Source organism: Perca fluviatilis, chromosome 7, assembly GCF_010015445.1.
Source record: "Perca fluviatilis chromosome 7, GENO_Pfluv_1.0, whole genome shotgun sequence".
NCBI classification, from domain to species: Eukaryota; Metazoa; Chordata; class Actinopteri; order Perciformes; family Percidae; genus Perca; species Perca fluviatilis.
Genome location: NC_053118.1, coordinates 28958732 through 28981936, shown reverse-complemented (window position 1 = coordinate 28981936; position 23205 = coordinate 28958732). Strand labels below are relative to the sequence as shown.

Genomic DNA, 23205 nt, shown 5'->3' with positions numbered 1-23205 from the left:
TCTCCCTGCATGATGTGGGACTATATCGAGTCTTTTACAATGTTTAGCAATCTAAGTCTTATTTTTGATTGAAAAGCGACAAAAGTGCCTAATCAACTTCACTTACCGCTTTTCAAAATGCTCAAACAACGTTGTTGTTATGGCAGAAGTAGCTGCAGGCTGCGAGCGAGCTAGCTAGCTAGCTAACTCCAGCAAACGTTACAAATGAGGTGTTGTTTAGTTGTCGTTCTCGGTAAGGACACTTAATGGATATTTACATCCCTCCGTAGCCATGTAAAATTAGTAATTTGTGGGATTGCTTTTTTCTACAAACAAAACACCACATAAATAAAGTAACCAATACATGTAAAATACTAACTTAGCTTAATGCACGCTGAGAGCGGAAGCGGAAATACGTCATGTAAGTTTTACCGAAGAAGAGTAAAGCTGCATCAGAGGCTGCAGCTCTTACTGCCACCAGGCGGCCACCTGGAAAACAACAACAGTGGGGTATAATGCCACTCAATTTTCTATTTTTCACCGTAAGTATTGAAAAATCATAAAGGTATGCAAAAAAGCATTTTTTTTTAAATGAATACATTCATCAACTTGCACATTTCCATACAACATAAACAAGCAGTGGTGGAAGAAGTACTCAAATATTTTACTTAGTTAAAAGTAGAAATAGGCTATACCCACCACCGTAATACGCTGTAGGCGAAAATACAAAAGTATTAGCATAAAAATGTAAGCTACGAAAGTAAAAGTAGCATACTTGTTCCGCAGAATGGATCATTTCAGAATAATATCGGCATATTGTATTATAATTATTGACGCATTAATGTGTGCATCACTTTAATGTTGCAGCTGATAAAAGTGGAGCTAAGCTTGTCAATTTCCTCCCAGGGATCAATAAGGTCTGATCGTATCTATAATAATACATCATAATTTGTTTGTTGATTAGGCTATGTTGTAATCATAATATGAATCTGCAAATGAGTAACTAAAGTTATCAAGTAAATGTTATGGTGTAAAAAGTACAATATTTGCCTCTGACATGCAGTGGAGTAAAATTAAAGTAGCAAACATAAAAATAAGTACCTCAAAATTGTACAATACTTGAGTAAATGTACATAATTACCTCCCACCACTGTAAACAATTAAATGCATTGAAAAGCTGTGAGTCAGCCCTATACGTAGTCTAAATGAAAATCGAAAACGGATGTGATCTCAAACAAAAACATACGCTATTACAGGAGTGATGAGGAAGGAAGCGCGCACATGCCAAGTCTTCAAACAAAAGTTAAAAGAGATAGATCATTTACTCATCAGCTCATGTAAGAGCCAATCACGTCTCTGTCGCTCTCTCAAGTCTCTCCAGGATCCCTTCTCTCGATGCTCCAGTCTGCTCGCGGCCAGAGGGTTGACCTGCGACCGGGTAGAGAGATGAAGACTCCGCAGGTCATCCGAGAATCGCCGGTACTCCTTCTGCAGCTGCAGCTGCTGCTGCTGCTGCTGACAGGGGTTTGCATTGACGGGTACAAGCCTGTCATCATCGTGCATGGCATTTTGGATGGACCGAAACAGTTCAACACGATCGCTTTTCACATAAACAAGGTAGTACCTACATCTCAATAGCGAACATGTGCAAATAAGTCAAATGTTCTTGTTGTTTTGTTTTACTTTGGGAGAGACTTCTGAGAAGTCCATTTTTTCTAGAATATCAGTGGTGGAAGAAGCAATTTTACTTCAGTGAAAGTAATATTGCCTCAGTGTGAAAATACTCTGTTACAAGTAAAAGTCCTGCATTCAAAATGTTACTTATCAAAAGTAAAAGTACTCATTATGCAGAATGGCTCGTTTCAGAATCATGTAACTGCATGTGCATTAATGTGTAAACACTTTAATGTTGCAGCTGGTAAAGGTGGGGCTGACTTCTACTAGTTATTTGGTACCTAACAGTAATTTATAATAATACGTCATCTTTTTTTAGTTGATTTTATTGTGTATTAATAATCTGAATCTGCAAAGTAGTGACTAAAGTTCAAATAAATGTAATCGAGTGTAAAAGTATAAAGTAGCGTAAACTGAAGCAAAGTACCTAAAAGCTGTACTTGTACTTGGGTAAAATGTACTTCTTTATACCACTGAATAAAGTATAATTTGGCAAAGAACAATGTAAGTTTGGTTCCAGCTGTTTATGCATTTTGTTAAAAGAAACTCTATAAACCTGCGTTTCCATATTATATTTCTCTCATATTTATTCACAAGAAACTTCATGATGATGATTTCAACTGTGTGAGCGGTCAAACCTCCCACTTCTATCCTAGGCATTAATTAAACAAATTTTGGACTTTATATCTACAGTAGGTACATTACAGATTATTTTAAAAGGCAGTCAGATTTCAAGTGAAGTGAAAATCAGTAAGCTCTTTCAAGTTCATGATTTCTGTTCCCCTGTCATTTTTCTATTCCTCAAGATCAGTTTTGTTTTGGAAGAACATTTTGTAAATGAGCCCACATCTGACTGTGTTGGCTGATAACATTATCTGTACTCAGGCTGATAGTTGATTTAATCAGCGATTACTGTGTGTCTGTTACTCTGTTCCTATTTTCTTTTAATCACAGACGCATCCAGGCACCAATGTGACAGTGATTGACTTGTATGATAACTGGGCCAGTCTGGAGCCGATGTGGAAGCAGGTCCAAGGCTTCAGGAAAGTCTTCGACAACATTGTGCAAAAAGCTCCTGATGGCGTCCATCTTGTGTGCTTCTCACAAGGTCCACTCACACACTCACCACACTGTATGCAGCACACACCACTGCCGTGCTTTAGCCATGCAACAAAAACTGTGAGCATTTATCTGGGGCCAATTTGGCATGAAGCAGCAGTGTGAACCCATTCTTACAAATTAAATGTAAACACTTATGATGGGTGTAAGCATCCAAGTTAAAATATCCTGCCACTAAAAAACAGAAGACCTTGGAAGAGAAAAATGGACTCATAGGACTAAGATAAAATGAAAAGAAAGTTGTATAAAGCTTTCATTGACTACAGAGGGAGCTGTGCCAAGTCTGATCTTTTGCCTTAAGTGACGTCATTTGAGTCAGCAGTGGTTGGGTCTGAAGACTACAAGTTTAAAATCCCTAAAAAAATAAAATGGAATGTGAGTGTGGCATGCATTTCTATTTTCACTCCAATTGGATTATGTTTAAAACCTGTTTAATTTATTGTTAAGTAATACATCAAACAAATGTAAATCTGGCTGTCGCTCAGCAGGTAGAGCAGATTGTCCCCTGATTGCAGAGATGGTGGTCTGATCTAAGATGTCCTTGAGCATGATACTGAGCCCTGATTGCTCTCGATGGATTAGCCTACGCTCATTATGAGGTAGACAAAATAATATAAACACCTCTTTGTATAATGCAATACAGTTCAACAGCATCACAAACATCTTCCAAAATGAAGTTGAATTATACCATCTCTCTAAAAGAGTTTAAACAAAAACTGATGATTATAACCTTCATGAAGGGAGAAGTTACTGCAGCACTGTTGAATTTGATTGCATTAGACTAAGCTTGGTGTACCTGAGACTGACAACTGAGTGAACACTCAATTCATACATCAAAGCAAAGATGAGAGTGAATGAGAAGAGAAGCGTCAATCAGTCTGTCAGAGACTAAGAGAAATTCGCTTTGTGAGATAATTTTAGACAAATAGGCATGTTGTTTAATCTTTACATGTCGACAACAAGGACAGCAGAAGATTACACAGTGCGAAAGGGAGCAGAGTATCTTTTTGCTGAAGGTCAGCTTCTCTCCTGCTCACTATATATATATATATATATATACATACACACACACACACACACACACACAGCAGTACAGTATCTAGAAATGCTTTACACACACATTAAAGTTAACGAACAGTATTTATTTTCTCAGGTATTCATCTTTCACTTCCACATTTCCAGTAAAATGAGAGAAGTGCCATTTCGTACCCAAGTGGTTCACAGTTCCTGCATTTGTGTAGTTTATGTACTCAAAAGTTTAGAAGCAGAAAACGGTTAACTTTTATCCTCCCGTTGGACATGCAGCGATGTACTAATTTTCACTTTTCACATTTTCATCAGCTAAAATGCATCTAAATGTCATTCAAATACATCTCCTTTTCACAGCAGATTCATATTAAACCTAAAACAAATATGTTTTGTCAAGAAAAAAACACTGTTTTTTTTCTAATTTGAACAAAGATTGTCATTACTGTAAATTGTGTGGACATTCATAGTTCTCAGAGGATGTATCTGACTGCGGTACCAGCTGGTCAAAGTTTTCACTTACCCTGTGAAATAGCCTATCTCAACATTTATTAGACATATTGGCATATTGTATCTCAGGTAATGACTCTGGTGAAGAATTGTAATCACTTTGGTCATCCCTTAGTCTCGCATTGCCACACCTTCTGGCTAGTCAACATAGCATTCCGGGATGGGAGAAAAACCTGCTCTGGTTTATTTGCATTTCTTTAAACCAATCACAATCATCTTGGGCTCGCTGGGCAGAGCAACGGCACCTCTGCAAAAAAAACTTGGGAAGGAACTTGTTTTGGTGGAACACGTGTATGTTCAAAAGTTGTTTTAGTCGTGCAACAGGAAACTCAGATTGGACAGATAGTCTAGCTAGCTGTCTGGATTTACCCTGCAGAGATCTGAGGAGCAGTTAACCATAGTCCTCAGAAATCCACTGGAGTTTAGAATGCCAGGTGACCGACATCCGGATGAAAATTATGGGGCATCCGGTGGAATATCCGGCGGCACCTGAACAATCCTGGAAATGAAATGTCGTCAATATAGACTAGTCATCCCTTAACTTTTCATCAAACCAACATCAGGCCAAAAAATCTGTCAGTTTATCCAATTATCTAAGACCAAATATACCCGCAAAACTAATGATATTCCCATCAGCCCCAGATGTACATGCATTTACACAAATTAGCACTACAATACACTAATTCTTTTTTGCATGCTAACAAACAAAAAGAAAGCCAAGACAGAGAAAAGATTAACATGATAAACATTATACCCATTAAACATGTTAGCATTTTCAATTTGAGAATGCTAGCATCTGTTAGTATTTAGCTAAAAGCTACGCTGTCCCTTAGTACAGCCTCACAGCCGCTAAGGAAAAAAGGAAAACAATACACAGTTTTCCTATAACCTGTTTAATTTGGTGTAACAAATGCATTTGCAGGCACCTGCTTGTCGTATTTTATCCACTCTTAACCTACAAGATGCATCTCTCCAGAGGGATTAAACACTTAAGGATCCCTGCACAAGATCTCATGTAGCCTATACTGGTTTGTCGGAACTCTCTTGATATTGTGTCTTCTCCTATTCTTTCTAAGGTGGTCTAATTTGTCGAGCACTTCTCTCCATGGCTCCAGACCACAACGTGCACACCTTTGTTTCGCTGTCATCACCACAGGCCGGGCAGTATGGAGGTCAAAGAGCTTCATTTCATGTTTTAAGCATATCTGTACAGTATAACCCTTGTCCTGCAGCGAATCATGACATTTAAGGAGTCCTAGTTAATTTACCAGAACTTCAGACAGTATTTGTAATAGATCCTAAATTTCACAATACTGGATTTTTCCACAGACACCGAATATCTGAAGAAGGTATTTCCTGACTGCACAAAAAAGTTAGTGTTTCATCTTTGCTACAACAGAGTGGGACAGAAAGTGTCTATCTGCAACTACTGGAACGGTGAGAAATATGATTTGAAAATCAGAAAATATTTACCTTTACTTGCATTACATCACTTCTTGAAAAGATACTAGGGTACAACCGATATTTATTTATGTTTTCTCCACAGACCCTCACCATCGGCCCCGCTACCTGCAGGGCAACAGCTTTCTGGCTGTGCTTAATGGTGACAGACCTCACAACAACATGAAAGGTAATGGAATGCATTACTGTCATTATGTGCTGTATGTGTGTGGGCGTGCAGTAGAAATATGCATTGCAAAATAGAAAGTCATGCATTTCCCCGTTTCACCTGCTCAGCATGGAGAGAAAACTTCCTGCGTATCAAGAAGCTTGTGCTGATTGGAGGACCAGATGATGGCGTCATCACACCATGGCAGTCCAGGTTTCATCAAAGTTTTATACTTTCTTAATTTGTCACATACTCAAAGTACAATGTGGTAAGATTGAATTACTGCATTTTACCAATTTTAAGTAGTAGGAGCAGTGGACAGCTATGCATACAGTATCCGGGGAGGGGTTCAGTGTCTTCCTCAGAGACACTTTGACATGTGGCCGGAGGAGCCTGGAATTAAACCGCAAACCTTGTGGTTGAGTGGCAACCAATCAGTGTGTCTGTGATAAATACGCGTAATTCATTAGTGGTGGATATATAACAGCCTTCTTTCTCTTACATTGACAAAAATAATATACTCGTGCTCCTAACAGAAGAATTAATTAGCCCTTTTATATAACCCCTTTTTAACCAACTTCTTTCTAGGTATATTATTTGTTCTGAATTGACTTCCTTTATTAATAAACAGCCAAACAGAATGAATATGACAACCTGAGCATTTCTAAATTCATCAAAAAAATTGTTATTACATTAATTTATTATGAGAAAAGTAAGAAGAACAACTTGATTTAAAAAAGGGCTTTTGAATAATCCAAACACATGCACAATCCACATGAAGTCAGAGGTCCTTCACCAAAAAAATTCAAAAACATAACCTTTAAACAATTGAATGATTTTTGCATTTAGATACAGTATATTCATATCATTCTAGCAAATAACATTATAATGGCATAGATATGGGGCTTTCAAATTAATAGTAGCCTAATAAAAAAGAAGAAATTCAATATACTAACGCCACTTAAAGGTTTTTGTTAATAGAGACCTAAAACTTATATTATAGGTAAATATGTATGTGCTTCTGTCCTTTACGGCCTAATCTTTGATTGATGGTCAATAGCTTTTTTTTTTGTAGGAGAACACTGAATTACAGTGAATTATAAATTACATACAATAAATTTGAAGTTTGAAGTATTTTTACAACTAAGTCATCCTGCAGGTCTACCTCTCAGTCTGCAGGTACAACCTTTATTTATCAGAGGACAGATTGTAAAAGCCTACAGTAAAACTTAAAAACGTAGATGAACACATTCTTACCAATAACTCCTCTCTGGATTTTGGCAGATTGATAATCTTAAGGTACTTTAGAAATCTTAGTGATTACATCAGACAGAAACCTTAAAAGTGAGGAGGTCAGAAAGAGGATTTTTGAAAAGTCATTCCCAGTGGAAATGACACCATTGGCTTAGATAGATACTAAGGTTCCAGACAAAGTAGTTAGTCTTCAAAATGTGTGTTGAGTTTCTGGTCAGATCTGCAGCAGAGGTTTCGAGACCTCTTTACCTGAACTGACTGTTTCCTCTTTTCTAAAAACAGCCACTTTGGATTCTATGACAGCGACGAAAACATTGTAGAAATGAGAAACCAGGAGGTAAGTTTCAGAACTAATACATACAGTATATACACACCATTGTATCTGGAAAGTTACCCATATTCATATTTACTTTAGGCTCTCTGTAAAATGGTAGACATTTTGTAATAACCTGTCCTCTTGTTCTCTCCCTTTGAAAGTCTTACAAGAACGATACGTTTGGGCTGAAGACGCTGGACGCTCGAGGCGACATGTCAGTGTGCGTTCACTCTGGAGTGAAGCACATTCAATGGCACTCCAACTACACGGTGTTCAGGACCTGCATAGAGAAGTGGCTCACATGAATATGTAGATACAAATATAATTCACAAATGCTTCCTCTTGCTTCTCTTCTGAAAAAAAAAAAAAGGCTTCCATAGACAACCAAAAAAAATATGGTCTTGCATTTTTAATGCTTTGAAATTCCCTCAATAGAAACATCCTTAAATGGTCCTTAATATTGTGGGTGATAGTCTGCACTGAGCCATGCATTGTGGTAAACCATTAGTAATGACCTTTATTTGTCTGCAGTGTAATGGCCAATCAACTGCTGCCATCTGATGGATGTTTATGGTGGTTTATGGCTGACGGTGTCTTGTAAAGGGTGAATTCACACATTTCACACATCTTTTCTTTAGGATGAAACTTTTAGGCATGATGGGGAGTTTCAACCCGCAGAGATTAATGATAGCCTATGTTTCTGCCTCATGTAACTTGGTGTTAATTGATCCTTTAAAGAATATGTGAAAGGTTCTTCTGTATTAAAGTATTTTGTATGAACTAATCTCAAAATTATTATCGCTCTGTTTTTAAAAACATAAAACATAAAATCAAATTTTCACCTTTACCATTAAAAAAAATGAAGTTGTTCCTAAAGGTATTGCTAAAATTGGGATTTTATTTTTTGCAGCATACATGTGAGATATGATGTTAACTACAATTCTGTGAAATGTGGTGTTGGGTTGTAACAATCACACTCCAAAAGCAAGAAACAATCCACATCTGCATGTTAACCCTGAGTTATAAACACTGACAAGAATAAAAACTCCTCATTGTATTGTAGTCCAGTAGCCTACATACAGTAATTCCCTTTGCATTTTTTAATTAATTACATTGCAGAGGTGCTGATTCAAAAAAAACTTTTAAAACTGCAGATGTTGATGTTGTATATTTTAAAGGTCCCATGGCATGAAAATTTCACTTTATGAGGTTTTTTAACATTAATATGCATTCCCCCAGCCTGCCTATGGTCCCCCAGTGGCTAGAAATGGCGATAGGTGTAAACCGAGCCCTGGGTATCCTGCTCTGCCTTTTACGAAAATGAAAGCTCAGATGGGCCGATCTGGAATCTTCCCTATATGTCGTTAAAGGGGAAAGGTTACCTCCTTTCTCTGCTTTGCCCATGGCAAGCTGATCAAGGCCACTCCCCCACCCTCCACCTTGCCCCCGCTTCTCTCCTCCTCATTAGCATTTAAAGCTACAGACACAGTAATGGCACGTCATAAGGAAAGCTGGCTCTAGTGGCTGTAATTCTGCACCAAGGCTGAATTTCGGGAAAGAGACTTCAGATACAGTATTAGGGGACCACTAAGGCCTATATAAAAGAGACTTCAGATACAGTATTAGGGGACCACTAAGGTCTATATAAAAGAGACTTCAGATACAGTATTAGGGGACCACTAAGGTCTATATAAAAGAGACTTCATATACAGTATTAGGGGACCACTAAGGTCTATATAAAAGAGACTTCAGATACAGTATTAGGGGACCACTAAGGTCTATATAAAAGAGACTTCATATACAGTATTAGGGGACCACTAAGGTCTATATAAAAGAGACTTCAGATACAGTATTAGGGGACCACTAAGGTCTATATAAAAGAGACTTCAGATACAGTAGTAGGGGACCACTAAGGTCTATATAAAATAGACTTCAGATACAGTGTTAGGGGACCACTAAGGCCTATATTAAACAGACTTCAGATACAGTATTAGGGGACCACTAAGGCCTATATAAAAGCATCCAAAAAGCAGCATGTCATAGGAGCTTTAAGGATGCTGCTTCTTCATTTAAGTACCATAACACAAAAAAATAAGCACATTTAAATATAAATACATTTCCACAAAGTACGGCACACAATTAAGTCAACACAGAGACAATTATAAGTACTCAATACAAACTGAACAAATTTAAATGATATAAAGTAAGTCATTTTTAGTGATTGTTTTAGATATCTTTGAGCACTTTCATTTAATAATTACCCTGTTTCATTGTTGAGAGATTATGCAGCTTGTCCTCTTTAGGCTCTGATTAGATGTTGACTCTTTCACCCTTTACACATGATTGGATAAAAGCAGCATGTCGGGGCTGTGATCAATCAATTAAACCAATTGATTTTTCCTTAATGAACTGATTCATATAGGGGTTGAGTTATGGATTGTGAGGTGAAAGAACAAAAGGGAATTCATCTAAATCAGAAATTCTATTTTAATAGAATATAGCCTATTTTATGGTTTTACAAAGGAGACATTTTTAGTTCTGATCTTGGTGTATTATTTGTATTATTATTAGTGTTTATTTATTTGTTATAGGCCCCATTACTGTAGGACAGGGAAGCGGGTGACATTACAGGAGGAGATGGGGAATGAATTATTCACTGTGCTCCTATAATTTAACTCATCGTTCTGGATGGCATTTTACCATCATGGAATTGGTTTGGGGCAGAGCTACAAAGTGAGGTAAACTTTAGTCAAAAATCAGAGTCATAACTCAGTCAAATCTTAACATGGAACACATATTGATATCATTCAGATATTAAGGATATCATTATCTGTGATGCCCATCAAATATCGCAAACATGTCCATAAATCCACTTAAAAAATGCCTGAGAATCATCACATTTCAAAGTTTTCTTCAGTATCAAAGTAATGCAGTGATAATTGTCTACACAATGGTACATTGCAAACAGGAACTGCAAGTATCAAATTCGGCATACTGTTAATGGTGTGAATTTGCCAAAATGTAAATAAATATAAGCTATAAAACAACAGACTCAAAAGAGAAAGAAAACATTTAAACAGACAATGTAGGGAGCTTTTTTAGGGGTCCAGGTGGCTTTATACTTTCTATTGTTATAATGGTTCCCAAGCCATATGTTGGTGTCAGCATGTTGTATCAGATTAACACACTTGAGCTGATAAAGAAAAGAAAGAAAAAGTAGAAGAGCAAGAATCTCTTCACCTGAAGAAAAAAAATAATACAAAAGGGTATCGATGGGATTTTAAACCCATTCTGAATGGGGCTTAAATTTATCATAATTACGAAATAATAGTAAACTAAATTATAACTCTGATAAACAAAAACATTTGATTGCTGACTATTGTTATTTATTTTTAAGTATCCACATATTTGACAGCTTGGCCATTCAAGGAATAACTATAGGGAATAGGAAAAAGAACCCTTTTTATTTGAAAAGAACAAATAAAGGGATACAAATAAATACATACAAAAAATTTAAATATACAGAAATACTAGAATAGGACTTATATGCAATAAATAAATAAATATTTAAAAAAATATATAGAAATATACAAGTACATAAATAAAAAAATATATGTGAATATATGAACATTCTTATAATTATTCTATTATAATTTGTTATTTCACTTTGTATTTCCACATTTCTAATTGTATTTATCACTAATGTGTTAATTATTGTTTTGCACTAAGAAGCGGTTAATAGTTAAATATTCTACTGTGCAGTCAGGAGTGTGAACGTGACCCTTTTGGCTTTCCATAGTTTGCACACCTCCGTGTGCTCGCGCTCAAACAGGTATGACCGATGACGCGAGCAAGGTGACACCCACCTCTCTTCCTCTGCTGCTCCGCTGTGGTGCAACGCGGCTCCAGCTCAGCTCCGTGTGGAGGTTTTTATGTAAGAAACTTTACCTTAACGTTACACTTTACACTTGTGTGCGAGGGACTTCACCGCATTTGTGGGGAGACAATGAAGATTTCTCCCTCGCGTGTCGGACTTTAAACTTGTGTCAGCGCCTGAAGCCCGGGGGACTCAAACGTAAGACTTTAAAAACATGGTTTATATTAAAGCTAACTGTGTGTTTTGTGAAGCGTTAAAACTAGACTGAAGCAAACTGAGGGCGGTGACTGAATGCTCCCAGTTATATTTATGAAACGCTGCTGCTCCACTTTTACACGCTGACGTTATACTTTCACGTTGAATCGCTGCAGTTCAGTCGTTAAAAATAGAATCAGATACACGATAGTTGAACTGTTTTCCACAGGATGATGAAGAGTTTCCCTTTGGAAATATGTCGCAAGCTGTTTTGTGGTTTCCCGGAAGAAAAAAAACCCACCTTTTTTAATTGTTGTATTTAAACAGTCCAATGTCGTGGATACTTGTCGCTTTTATGGGTTTAATTCACGGTTTCCGAATGCAGAAATAATATTTTCATGTTGAATTCATTCGTCAAATCTGGTTAAAAGGATCGAAGGGTGTCTCATTTGTGAGTGGGGGAAAGGTTCATGGAGAGACTGGGCTACTCCAGCGCTGACACAGCGCGGTGGAGATAGATCTGGCAATGCCAGACTATAGGAGAGACTGGTGGGACTGTGGAAGAGAGACTTTCATTCATCGACAGTCTGACTGAATTCACTGTCCGCGTGGCTCAAGGTCGACGTGTCCCGCCCTGGTGGAAACTACTGTAAACAGCCAGCAGCTGGGAGCAAAAAAAAAAATAAAAAATCCTTGCATGGAAGACGTCAAACAAAATCAAAAGTCAAAGCACTAGGGAGAAACTAAATACAGTATGTCAAACTGGGTAGATTAGATTGTTCAATCACACTTTTCCTGACCTGCTTTTTATGTGTAAAAGCTGGAGAATGAAATATTTTTCAACTTCTTCATTTTGATTTGGACTCTTGGTTTGACAAAACATGAAGAGATTATGATGTATTGTAAATGCTTTGTCAGACGCTCCCCCCACTGATAACAAGATATTGAGCTTTTAAAATATACCGCATATCATTTGTGTACATGAAGACTGCAACCATGGGTTGCTAAAACTCCCCATAACAATATTGAGGACATCATGAACCACGATTAGTTTAATTTAAGAATTATTTAAACTTATCAGATTGTTAAATTGAATCATTTAGGAGGCAAAAACTAACCCACCTAAAGAGATATAAAAAAAAAACTATACCAAGTTAGCAGCTCTGTGAGGCGCTCCCATGCTCAGAATGTCATCTTGTGAACCCTTGTGGGTTCCTGACTCCCACATTGCTGTAAATGTCTCCTTATTTTAATTTGTTTCTGCTTTCATTCACAGAGAGTTTCTAACATCTGTCAGACAACAAGGGGGAAAGCATCAGCCCTCTGTTTGCGATGTCCTCCAGAGGTAAAAATGACTTGTGCAGAATGTGTGGCGGAGCTCTCCAGGGAAACCAACGGCGCTGGCTGTTTGGCGGCCAAAATAAGAAGACTGGTCAGCCTCAGACCCCGACAGAGTCTCTGAGAGGAGGAAGCCTGTCTCGGTCCTCGCAGAGCAGTCCCTGGGGTGAGTCTGGAGCATATAGACATTTAAAAAAAGTCTTTATTACAGAATCGGAAGTTAACTTACTTTTACTCTTCACAGGCAGCACATTATCTTTGGGTTCCTCTGTGTCTCTCTCCAAGTCCCAGTTATCCCTTAACTCCCCGTCCAAAGGGCTGGATCTGCTCTCCGTGTTGACTCACATACTGGGGCAGCCTGTCCCACGAGGCAGCGGGCAGGGGGAGTTTGTGTGCGGCAAATGCATGTGCATCCTCGAGCGGGTATTCAAGTTTGACACGGTGATAGCCAGGGTGAGGGTGCTTTCGTCCGAGAGGATTCAGAAGCTGACGCAGGAAAGGGACAAGATCAGACAGTGGGTGCGCCAAAGCTACCACCAGAGACACCCGCGGGACTTTCATAGCAGGGGCAGCACCAGCGAGGAGGATGGAGAGATGGGGAAGGACGGCTACAGGGAGATGCTCAAAGAGAACATGGCACTCTCAGAGTACGAGTGCTGGTCCGAGAAGTGGGACACGTGCCCGTATTTTATAAGAACCGGTAAAAGATGCAAAAAGGGCAAAGGATGTGAAGGCTGTGATTCTTTACGGGTATCCGACTCGGATTATGAGTCTGTTTGTGGGGTTCCTCGCCGCTTGCCTTTCCAGCCATTCTCCCCGTTGGCGTTGTCGCGGGACAAATCCCAGAGCATGCCCCTCCACTGGCACAGGATGCCATCCTTTAGCTCCGGCCCGTCTTCACTCGCGGGGTCCACTCTCTCCTTACAAGCATCTTCCCGCACTGAGTCCATTCAGTCTCTGGACTCGCTTGATGGCAACGACCCATTTGACTCACCAGGTGTTCAGTCGGCCAACTTTGTGCTTAAGGAGCTGAGAAATATTGAAGGCAAGCCGATCAGTTCGCCATCAGGGAGTAGAATCCCAGTACTGGACAGGAAGTACTCAGGAAAAGTTGGAGAGATGGCGTCACCCTCAGTGAACAGGGTGCTGAACTTTGGGAGGGTGGAGAACGGAGTGGAGGGAACAGACGAAGAGGACGGGGATGTCCTATCAGAGCTGAGGGATGAGTTCATGCCTCTTCATCAACAGGCGAGTGTTTTTATTACTGTCGGAGCAGGCCATTAAAATGTACTGTATGTATTAATAGAAGAACTCTGAACAGACTCTGTGTGTGCTGTAAATATTGACACAGTGTGCTGCAATAGGTAATCCGGGAGCAACTGAGGTCAGTCCAGCAGTCCAACAAGATTAGAACTACACATTTTGTTTTTCACGAAATAATACAACATTCATGTCATTTTAGAGCACAACTGGCCAGGTTCACCACGCGGTCAGGCACCTGCGTGGCCAGCTGGACCAAGCTGTGTCCCATATCAGGACCCTGGAGGCCGAGCTGAAACATGGGAGGAGCAAAACAACTGACGTCAACGGATCAGAAGACTGGGCCCCTGTATGTATTCAGTTTGCTCTCTCTCTCACTCTCTCACTCTCCAGTCGAGACAATTATATGTTGAAAGAGTTGTGTGACATTTTCGGAAAGTATGTTTTTTTTATTTATTTATTTATTTTTTGCATTCTTGCCAGCTAGTTAGCGTAGCTTAGCATATAGGCTGGAAATGGGGGGGCGCGGGCACGCAGTTAGCTTTGCTCTGTCCAAAGGTAACAAAATCTGTCTACCAGAACTTTTTTTTTTTTTTAAAGCTCCCTTAATTAAGGTGCACAATTTTTCAATTCTGTCTTAAAACATTAGTCAGGTTCCTGTACATTTGAAATAGGTTTTGCATGCTGTAATCAATCGTGCTGATCGTAGTCATCATATAACGCTTGGTTTTTTAAATGTTTATTTTAATTTATTTTTAAAACTTTCAGCCAGAACCAGGCTAGCTGCCCAATGTCTTTATGCTAAGCTAAGGTAACCAGCTGGTGGCTCTAGTCTTATTTTTCTTTGTTTCAATCTTCTCATCTAACTAAGGCAAGACAGCGATTAAGTGTGTTTCCCAAAATGTATTTTTTATAAATATATGAACTATGGGGTTAAAAAACAAATAAATGTAAAAAAAAAACTGTCATTAAAATCTAATCAAAAAATACAGAAATATATAAGTGGAAATAAAATAAAGATGTCAGTGAAGTTATGATGTAACACAAAATGTACCCAGTTATTTTATTTTTTTTACCAGCTGTCATAAGATATGATTGCCTCCTAACCTTTTTTTCTTTCACACAAGAAAAACATGTTTAATAGACAGTGCAAAATCGCAGAGCAGCTCCTGAGTCAAATGTCCAGACAGCTCCAGAAACCACTCTGAATGTTGACTGAGCACAAATACAGCGTAATGAAAGGAATGGAGGGTGGGTGTACTGTGTTTTTCGTGTCTGTTGAAGGGTGTGTCTACGTTTACAGGTGCAGATAAAGACAAACGCACACGGACACTGCGTGTGTCTCTGGAATCCTCCCCGACCGGTGGATTTTGCCCTGGGCTTAGTAGTCTTATGATGGAGGATATCATTAAAAAGCATCTCAGTTACTTTGAAGAGCTCACATGACCTGATCTCTGCTCATCATCTAAACACAACGCCCCTTGTTGCGACAGAGTTTAATATTACTAAGAATTACTGTGAAATATGTGGGATTAGCAGCAGGTTTAAACATTAGAAGTGTTCAGTACATCTACAAACAAATCTTTAATCAACAGATTTGTCAGCTCAGCTGTAATTCACAATACATTACTACCTCATTTAAACGACTGTGAAAGCCACAGAAACAACTTTGTTGTAAATTATAACATGCTAAGCTATTAACCTTAACCACGTGAAATGCTTATATTGGATAGTTTTATACTGAACTGAACGTGACAGCTGGGACTATAAACGGCGCAAACGTACTACTGAACTGAAGACCATCTGAATCAGTGCTGAATGCTACCCCACATGAATAGTGATGCCTTCACTTACTGTTGTACTTGCTGAAGTGCATTTGAACAAAATACATAGTCGATCTGAACTGAACAAATGATGTTGAATGATGATTTTGATTTTGAATCGAATCATGGTTTCAGGTTGTCAAATAAGAATATTTGTTGCTTATTTTGGTCTTACGTTGTAATACATGTAATGAATTTGGGTTTGTTGGACAACACAAGATGATACTGTGATTGTAAATTATATTTTACTCCGCCATACTCCAGACTCTTTTCATTAACACAGGTCGACTGTCAAAATGAAATCATCCTTTGTTTTCCTCTTTCCTCCAGTTGCTCCAGAAAGAGGGTGGCGGCTCCCTGCTGCAGAGCCTTGGTCACTCCCTGCACAGCCGGGAGCTTCTGATCCAGGTGGGTGAGGTGATGAGGGGAGACAGGACTCGGTCGTGCACACAGCAGTGGGATCTTCTGCTGCTAGAGCTCTGGCTCAAAGCTCCCAGGAATGTTGTTTGTCTTTTGAAGTCACTGTACGCCCTTAAAGCGGCAGTGCCAAAGCTACATTCACTTTGTGCCATTGACACTGAAGTATGTTTTCTTAAGCTTTGATCATGACTGCTTTTATTTTTAGCAACTTGTTAGGTAAATGATTTACAGCAGGACTTTTATTGGATTGTTGCACTCATCGCAAGTCACTCACTGGATGAACGTGATAGCTATATATGGCTAAAGCAAACAGGACTGTCCCATCAGAAAGCTGACCAGAGAGACTTAGCAAAGGGTGCTCGAATGGAATAAAGATTATCAATAAGTAACTGTATAACAAAATGTTTCACTTTCACTTGTTAGTTCTATATCGTGCCACACTAAGAACTTATTTTATTTGTGAAATACACTTATCCGCTTATTGTGACGAGAGTTGGATGAGAAGATCAACACCACGTTAAATGTGAAGCCACAGCCGCTTGTTGGCTTAGCTTAGTTTATTTTAGCACAAAGACTGGAACAGGGGGGAAACAGCTAGTCTGGCTTTGTCTTTGAACAGAGCCAGACTAGCTGTTTACCCTGTCTTTATGCTAAGCTGAGCTAACCAGTTGCTGCCTGTAACTTCATATTTCCCATACAAACATAGAGAGCAGTATCATTACAGTATCAGTATTACTTTTGCCAAGAAAGCAAATAATTGTATTTCCCTAAATGTCTAACAAATAGCCTACTTTTAAAATATGCAAACCCTCCAGGTGTTTTTTTTTTTTTTTTTCAAACCGGCATGCATCTGGCTGACAAAAAATACAGTATGCTTACATCAAATATAAGCTGTTTATATGCAGTGAACATTGATGAGTTAGATGGCAAATGTATGCTTAAAAAAAAAAGAGAACCATGTCCCTTAAATCCTTATACTGCCAGAACAAAAATGTCAGCGACATTTTCAAGAGTTCAGTTTTAATTGTCTTCAGATGAACAAGTCTGAGTCTTGTGATTTTTACAGATTTGAGTTTTAGGTTGAGTAGATAAGTAATGAATGTGGCTGTTGGTTTGATGGAGCTGTAGATTTATGACTGCACTGCCTGATCTTTGCAGTGGTTCTTATTTGCATGCATATCAGCTTGGCTCTTCCTCTACAGTACATGCACACTTGGCTGGAGTTATTATGGTTCCTTGTATTGATTTTATGCTGAAATCTTACAACAATCTGCACTTTAATGAGCCATGAATCTTTAAACCAGAGTAAAAACTGCAGTTAAGATGTTTTCCCTAACAGTGCTGTTATGAGTGTGTTTGCTATTTTGCACTAAGCAGACGGGATGTTTTCTCTCTTCCAGGAGTGTATGGGTCTGATCAGAAGACTGTGTGTGGATGAGGGAGCAGGGACCGAGCTGGCCAACAAGCTGACTGAGAATCTGAAGGAAACTCAATCTGTCAACAAGGTTAGAGCTGACCCTGTCCTTTCCATCCTGATTATTGACATGCTTAATGTTGGGTCTGCTTATGATGACACACATTACCCACTCACTGAAGCATAGCAGTTATCGGCATGAGCAGACAGATGTTTTCTGATAGTCATCACACTCAAAGCTGTCCCTAAGGGCTTTTGTATTAGCAGAGTAGGCCTTTTGATGATGGTTATTTTATTTATTTTTTTATCTCAGGCCTGCAGGAAGTTTAACGAGTCTAGCAGTAGCATGTCAGCAATTTCCTCCAGCTCTGTGGAAAAACCATGGCTAAAATAACACATTGTGTTTTGGCTTATCTGGGTTGCATTAATTTCATTATTAATATATCATTAGAAATTGTTATATACTGCTGAAAACAGCAACAATAAATAAATGTGGAATGGATATAAATTGCATTCTATGTGATATTAAAATGGTCTTTAAAAGTCTTAAATTCACCTTTAGTGTACACTGCAGAAAACCTGGTCTGATTAGCAGTTAATACACAGACAGCATGGGTAAGTTTGGTAAGTGCTACACTTCCTTCAGCACCTAGCAGTGTTCTACATTCTTTTTACCAGCAACTGAACAAAGTGACAAAGTTCCATCAGAAGTTTGCTTCCACTTGCCCCTGGCACAGTAAAGAAGGTTCTTCCAGACCACAGTCAAATTTATTATAATTTTCATTATCGATTTAATATGGGAAATATTTTTACGATTCATTGATGACTCATCCTTTGGCCTATGAAATTAAATAGGGAGAAAAGCATTGTTACAACTTCCAAAAGTCAAAAGTGACATCTTTTAAAAGTCTTGTTTTGTCCGACCAACAGTTCAAAACTTTAGAAACATGTTGGTGCCCCGTGGCGGGCTCTGTGGAAGAAGACCTGCTCCCCGTGTAGATATGAAGGGCTCAACAAAAACACGATTGTTATTTTCAGGGGACTATACACTAATGAAAACATAATTATGAATATTATATTCCATTTCTGCCAATAGGTCCTACACACTGGTCCTTGAAATGATTATCAAAATACTACATACACTACGTTTTCTGTCGGTTCATCAACTGTTTCAGCTCTACAGATGTATTTAAATTAGACTCACGTGAGATGTATTGTGATCTGTAGGCTGTCCTGCAGACTTTGAGGTCCGAAGTGAGTGAGAAGGAGAAGAGCATGGAGAAAGAGATCGAGGCACTGAGGAAGGCTGGAAGAGACCGAGAGAGAGACCTCAACACACTCAACACCGTACTGCAGTGCAACCAGGATATTATCAATGTACACACACAAACGCACACATTCTTAACACATTGTGTACAGTTGTACTTTGTCCTATACACTTGGAGGTTTTATTTAGACCTGTGTTTTGTCCCCACTCCAGGACCTGCGAGTGGCTCTGGAGGAGAAGGAGCGACTGCTGAGGGAGGTGGAGAAAGAGAGGGAGATGTGGAGACAGAGGGACCGGACCCTCGCTGCTGTCCTGCAGGAGAAGGAGGCTCTGATCCAGGAGCTGGAGAGCTGTCAGAAAGATGTGCAGGTAAAACAATAAAAAAAAAATACATAAACAAAAAAAAAAAAAAGAAGATGTGCAGGTAATATACGTACACAAGGCTGGTACTTCTGCTGGTAGTGGCATGGCTCCCTCACTTTTCAAAGAGATATAGAGTGACATAAGTGTTTAAAGCCTTCCACCTTTTTAAAGTTGCAGGGCTTTCCTTCTCTCGGTTTTATTAAATGAGGGAAACTGTTACTCACATGTCATTTTCCTCAGGGGTTGGCAGGGGACAGAGAGGGAAACAGTGCCACCTTGTGCAAGGAGGTCACCAAACTCACCACATCCCTGCAGGAATACCAGGACATGATGCAGGTGAGATATTATACTGTGTTCCATTTACCATGGAAGCCGGAGCTGGGAATGACGTCCCACCCGAGTTGAATGCGTTCCATTTAACAAGTTTGATTTTCATTGTGGGATTAGCTCTAGCCAGGTCAGCCATTGTTAGAAATACCAGTTGCTAACTACGCATTGCGCTGATTTCTGTGCATACCAACAACGTAACAGCATAGTCCACAGATAGAAGATGAACAGTACTATGTATATGATTTAATTTAGTGAGACACAAATAAGACAGAAGTGCTAATAAACTGTATGTTACTACAGCTTTCACTACTGTTGATGCACGGGGCATCTGTGTTGGATTTTGAGCTCGGGGTAGTGAGAGGTTGTCCAAATTCCTAACTCGGAAATATGAGTTCAAGAGGCGTGTTTCCGATTTTGACCTTGGAAAATTCAACCTCCGAGTACAAATGGAACGCTCTATTAGCATGAGGGGAGGATATGAAAGAGAAAATTTGTAAAACAAAAAGCTGCCTCCATGTTCTGAGTTGATCATCTGCAACTTCTTGAAAACAAGACACTTTTAAACATGATTTTTTTTTTTTTTATACTTAAAGGTGCTGTAGGTAGGATTGCGAAGTTAGTTGCTGCCCTAATATGGAGTAGCAAACTAAATATACAATACAGTCATAATGGCGCAATGGCCCTCGGCTGGAATAGTACAAGTACAACATTAAAACAAAGGTAGAACAAAAATAACATTTACACTTTGGGTTTTTGTGCAGATCAAATAAATGTTAATAAGTGAGCTTTACATGTGCTGGTAGGCAGATTGTTACCTTAGACTGAGCCAGGCTAGCAGTTTCTCCCCCTGTTTCCAGTCTTTATGCTAAGCTAAGCTAACTGGCACACAAAAACAGCACCACTCAACCTATCTATTTCTTTTTATTTCTTCTTTTTCACCAGAATCAGAAGGAGAGTCACGTTCAGACAGTGTCCTCTCTGACAGATCAACTCAGAGAAACTCGGCAGGAGCTGAGGGAGAAAGAGAAGGAGAAGAAGGAGGCTGAAAGAGCCTGGCAGAACAACAGAGAGGACAGAGAGCGAGAGGAAAGGAAACTGAGAGATAGTTTGGAGAAGAGAGACAAACTCATAGAGGTGAGTGCAGGAATCTACAGTCTGAGTCTCAATATTCAGTGTGAGCATGTTGACAAGGAACACATCCTCCGCATTAGTTAAACACCAGTGTTTGTATACTGTACACTCCAGAGCCATATCAACGCTGAGTGTAAAACTAACTCACATTTTCTTCATTGAAAATAGCAAATAGCAGTATTGTAACACTGAAAAATTCCAAATGTATGTACAGTATTACAGTATATATCCCACCCCTCAGTCCTTCATGTTTATCTCTCCTCCTTCCAAGCCCCCAAAAGAAAAAAAAGTTTCTTAAAGTGCTCATATTATGCTCATTTTCAGGTTCATAGTTGTATTTAGAGGTTATATCAGAATAGGTTTACATGGTTTAATTTTCAAAAAACACCATGTTTTTGTTGTACTGCACATTGCTGCAGCTCATTTTTTCACCCTGAGCTCTCTGTTTTAGCTGCAGAGTGAGACATCTCACTTCTGTTTCATCTTTGTTGGGAGTCGCACATGCGCAGTAGCTAGGTAAGGACTACCAGCCAGTCAGAAGCAGAGTATGAGGGCGTGCCACGCTAGCAGCTAGGCGAGCATTATAACGTGTTACAAAGTGACGCACGTTCTTCTCTGAAGTAAAGGCTGGACTACAATAGAGCTGTTTGGAGCAGTTGGTGAACAGTGTTTTCTGTTGGAGATGGTAAGGCTCTTTGGGGTGGAGTTTGGGCTTTTTCTCTTTGTAAACCTATTACATGCACAAAAAAAGATATCTATCTATCATCTATCTATCATCTATCTATCATCTATCTATCATCTATCTATCATCTATCTATCTATCTATCATCTATCTATCATCTATCTATCTATCTATCTATCTATCTATCTATCTATCTATCTATCTATCTATCTATCTATCACCCACCCACCCAATAAAGGAAAGGGAGAGAGCCAAAAAGCATAATATGAGCACTTTAAAATGTGTAATAAAATACATTTGATATACATAAAATTTGTAAAATGATATGTAATATCTTCAGAGCTGCAAGGATTAGGCAATTTAAGATGAGTTGATCGACAGAAAATTGATTTGTAACTATTACTTCAAGAATGCAAAAATAATTAAGGATTCAAACATCTCAAATGTGAGGAACTTCTGTTTCTCTTTGATTTCCCCGTAAACTTAATCTATTTGGGGTTTGGACTCTTGGTCGGACAAAACGATAAAGAAATCAATAATGACAAAGATCATCAGTTGCAGCCCTAAATATCTCTCTCCACAGAATTATTGCCTAAGGTCACTCCAATAATTATCAGAAAAGGCACATTTTTGTACTTGTAAAAAGTATGTTAAGTGTATGACAATCTGAGCTTCATTATGAATACTTATGATGGTGACTGAGATCTTATATATTTTTTTAATGTAGCAAATCCTGTTGGATGCTGAGGAGCGGGACCATCTGTTCAGAGAGCTGCAGCAGAACCTGCAGAACAAACGTGAACATCTGACCGCCATCAAACACACACTGTGACAGAGGACTACTTACTGACAAGATGCAAACTAACTGCACAGAGACAGAAGATTACTTTAGCACTTTCTGCATCACCTTTTTGCCTCTTCAGCATATTTATCGTGGTGTACATCACTTATATTTATAGTATTTATCTCTAAATTTTTTTAGGTTTGCCTTTGCAGACCTGCCTTGTTTTGGTAATATTCCAGAATTACTACTTAACTCTCTGGAGTGAATCAGTAATTTTAGACTTAAGAGAGTCAGTTTTGTGCAGGGAAGAAGATATGTCAAGTCTAGCTTCTTATAGCTGGATGTTCAATACTTGATTTAAAAATCTCCAGATTACTGTATTTTAGTTTTTAATGTAATGGGTCTAATGGTCAGGCAGTGATTAGATTCCATTTAATGCAGTGGGATTGCTGATGGAAACATTTCTAAATGGTATGATTGTTAGTGGGTCTGAGTAACATGTATGTCCTTTAGGACAGGAGCTGGTATGAAATTGCTTTAAATCTGAATTTAACTTTTTTGCTGTGTCTTTATTTTGTTTGTGTTTTCACTTTCCTGGTACAGAACTGACATTTTTTTGTACTTGTGGACAGGAATAGAATTAGGACCAAATATATTTTAAACAGCTTTAATTTTCTGCTTTTTTATGGGTTTCATTTTTGACCTATTCTCAATGATTTTTCAATGTTTACACGTCTTTATTACTGAAGATATTTTCTTTTATCTCAAGAGAATTAAACACTCTGATCCAAAGTACTTACGTCTACAGATGCTGTTATTTCATTAACTATTATG

The 23205-nt window shown here is 38.8% G+C and overlaps 3 protein-coding genes across 4 annotated transcripts in view; 2 read left to right on the top strand and 1 right to left on the bottom strand.

Annotated features, from left to right (window-relative positions):
* dhx16 (DEAH (Asp-Glu-Ala-His) box polypeptide 16) overlaps positions 1-406 on the bottom strand; it is a 15904-nt gene extending 15498 nt beyond the window's left edge. Inside the window, exon 1 of the mRNA XM_039806150.1 lies at positions 107-406. The gene's annotated coding sequence lies outside the window, so the exon portion shown is untranslated. The remainder of the gene's footprint in view (positions 1-106) is intronic.
* Positions 407-1244: 838 nt separating this feature from the next.
* LOC120561574 (lysosomal thioesterase PPT2-A-like) lies at positions 1245-8271 on the top strand. Its single transcript, XM_039804710.1, has 8 exons — positions 1245-1596; positions 2608-2761; positions 5385-5480; positions 5638-5745; positions 5855-5938; positions 6046-6130; positions 7454-7508; positions 7649-8271. The coding sequence occupies exons 1-8, from the start codon at positions 1375-1377 to the stop codon at positions 7790-7792; spliced, it is 948 nt and encodes a 315-aa protein (XP_039660644.1). The 5' UTR covers positions 1245-1374; the 3' UTR covers positions 7793-8271.
* Positions 8272-11291: 3020 nt separating this feature from the next.
* si:ch73-95l15.5 (putative leucine-rich repeat-containing protein DDB_G0290503) lies at positions 11292-23166 on the top strand. 2 transcript variants are annotated; one of them, XM_039806582.1, is made up of 11 exons: positions 11292-11421; positions 12836-13063; positions 13142-14145; positions 14360-14506; positions 16311-16388; positions 17801-17905; positions 19042-19191; positions 19295-19450; positions 19685-19780; positions 20717-20908; positions 22315-23166. In XM_039806582.1, the coding sequence occupies exons 2-11, from the start codon at positions 12892-12894 to the stop codon at positions 22417-22419; spliced, it is 2205 nt and encodes a 734-aa protein (XP_039662516.1). In that variant the 5' UTR covers positions 11292-11421; positions 12836-12891; the 3' UTR covers positions 22420-23166. The 2 variants fall into 2 exon arrangements, with proteins under 2 accessions (XP_039662516.1, XP_039662515.1); XM_039806581.1 differs by having other exon boundaries at positions 11314-11562.
* The last annotated feature ends 39 nt before the right edge of the window (positions 23167-23205 follow it).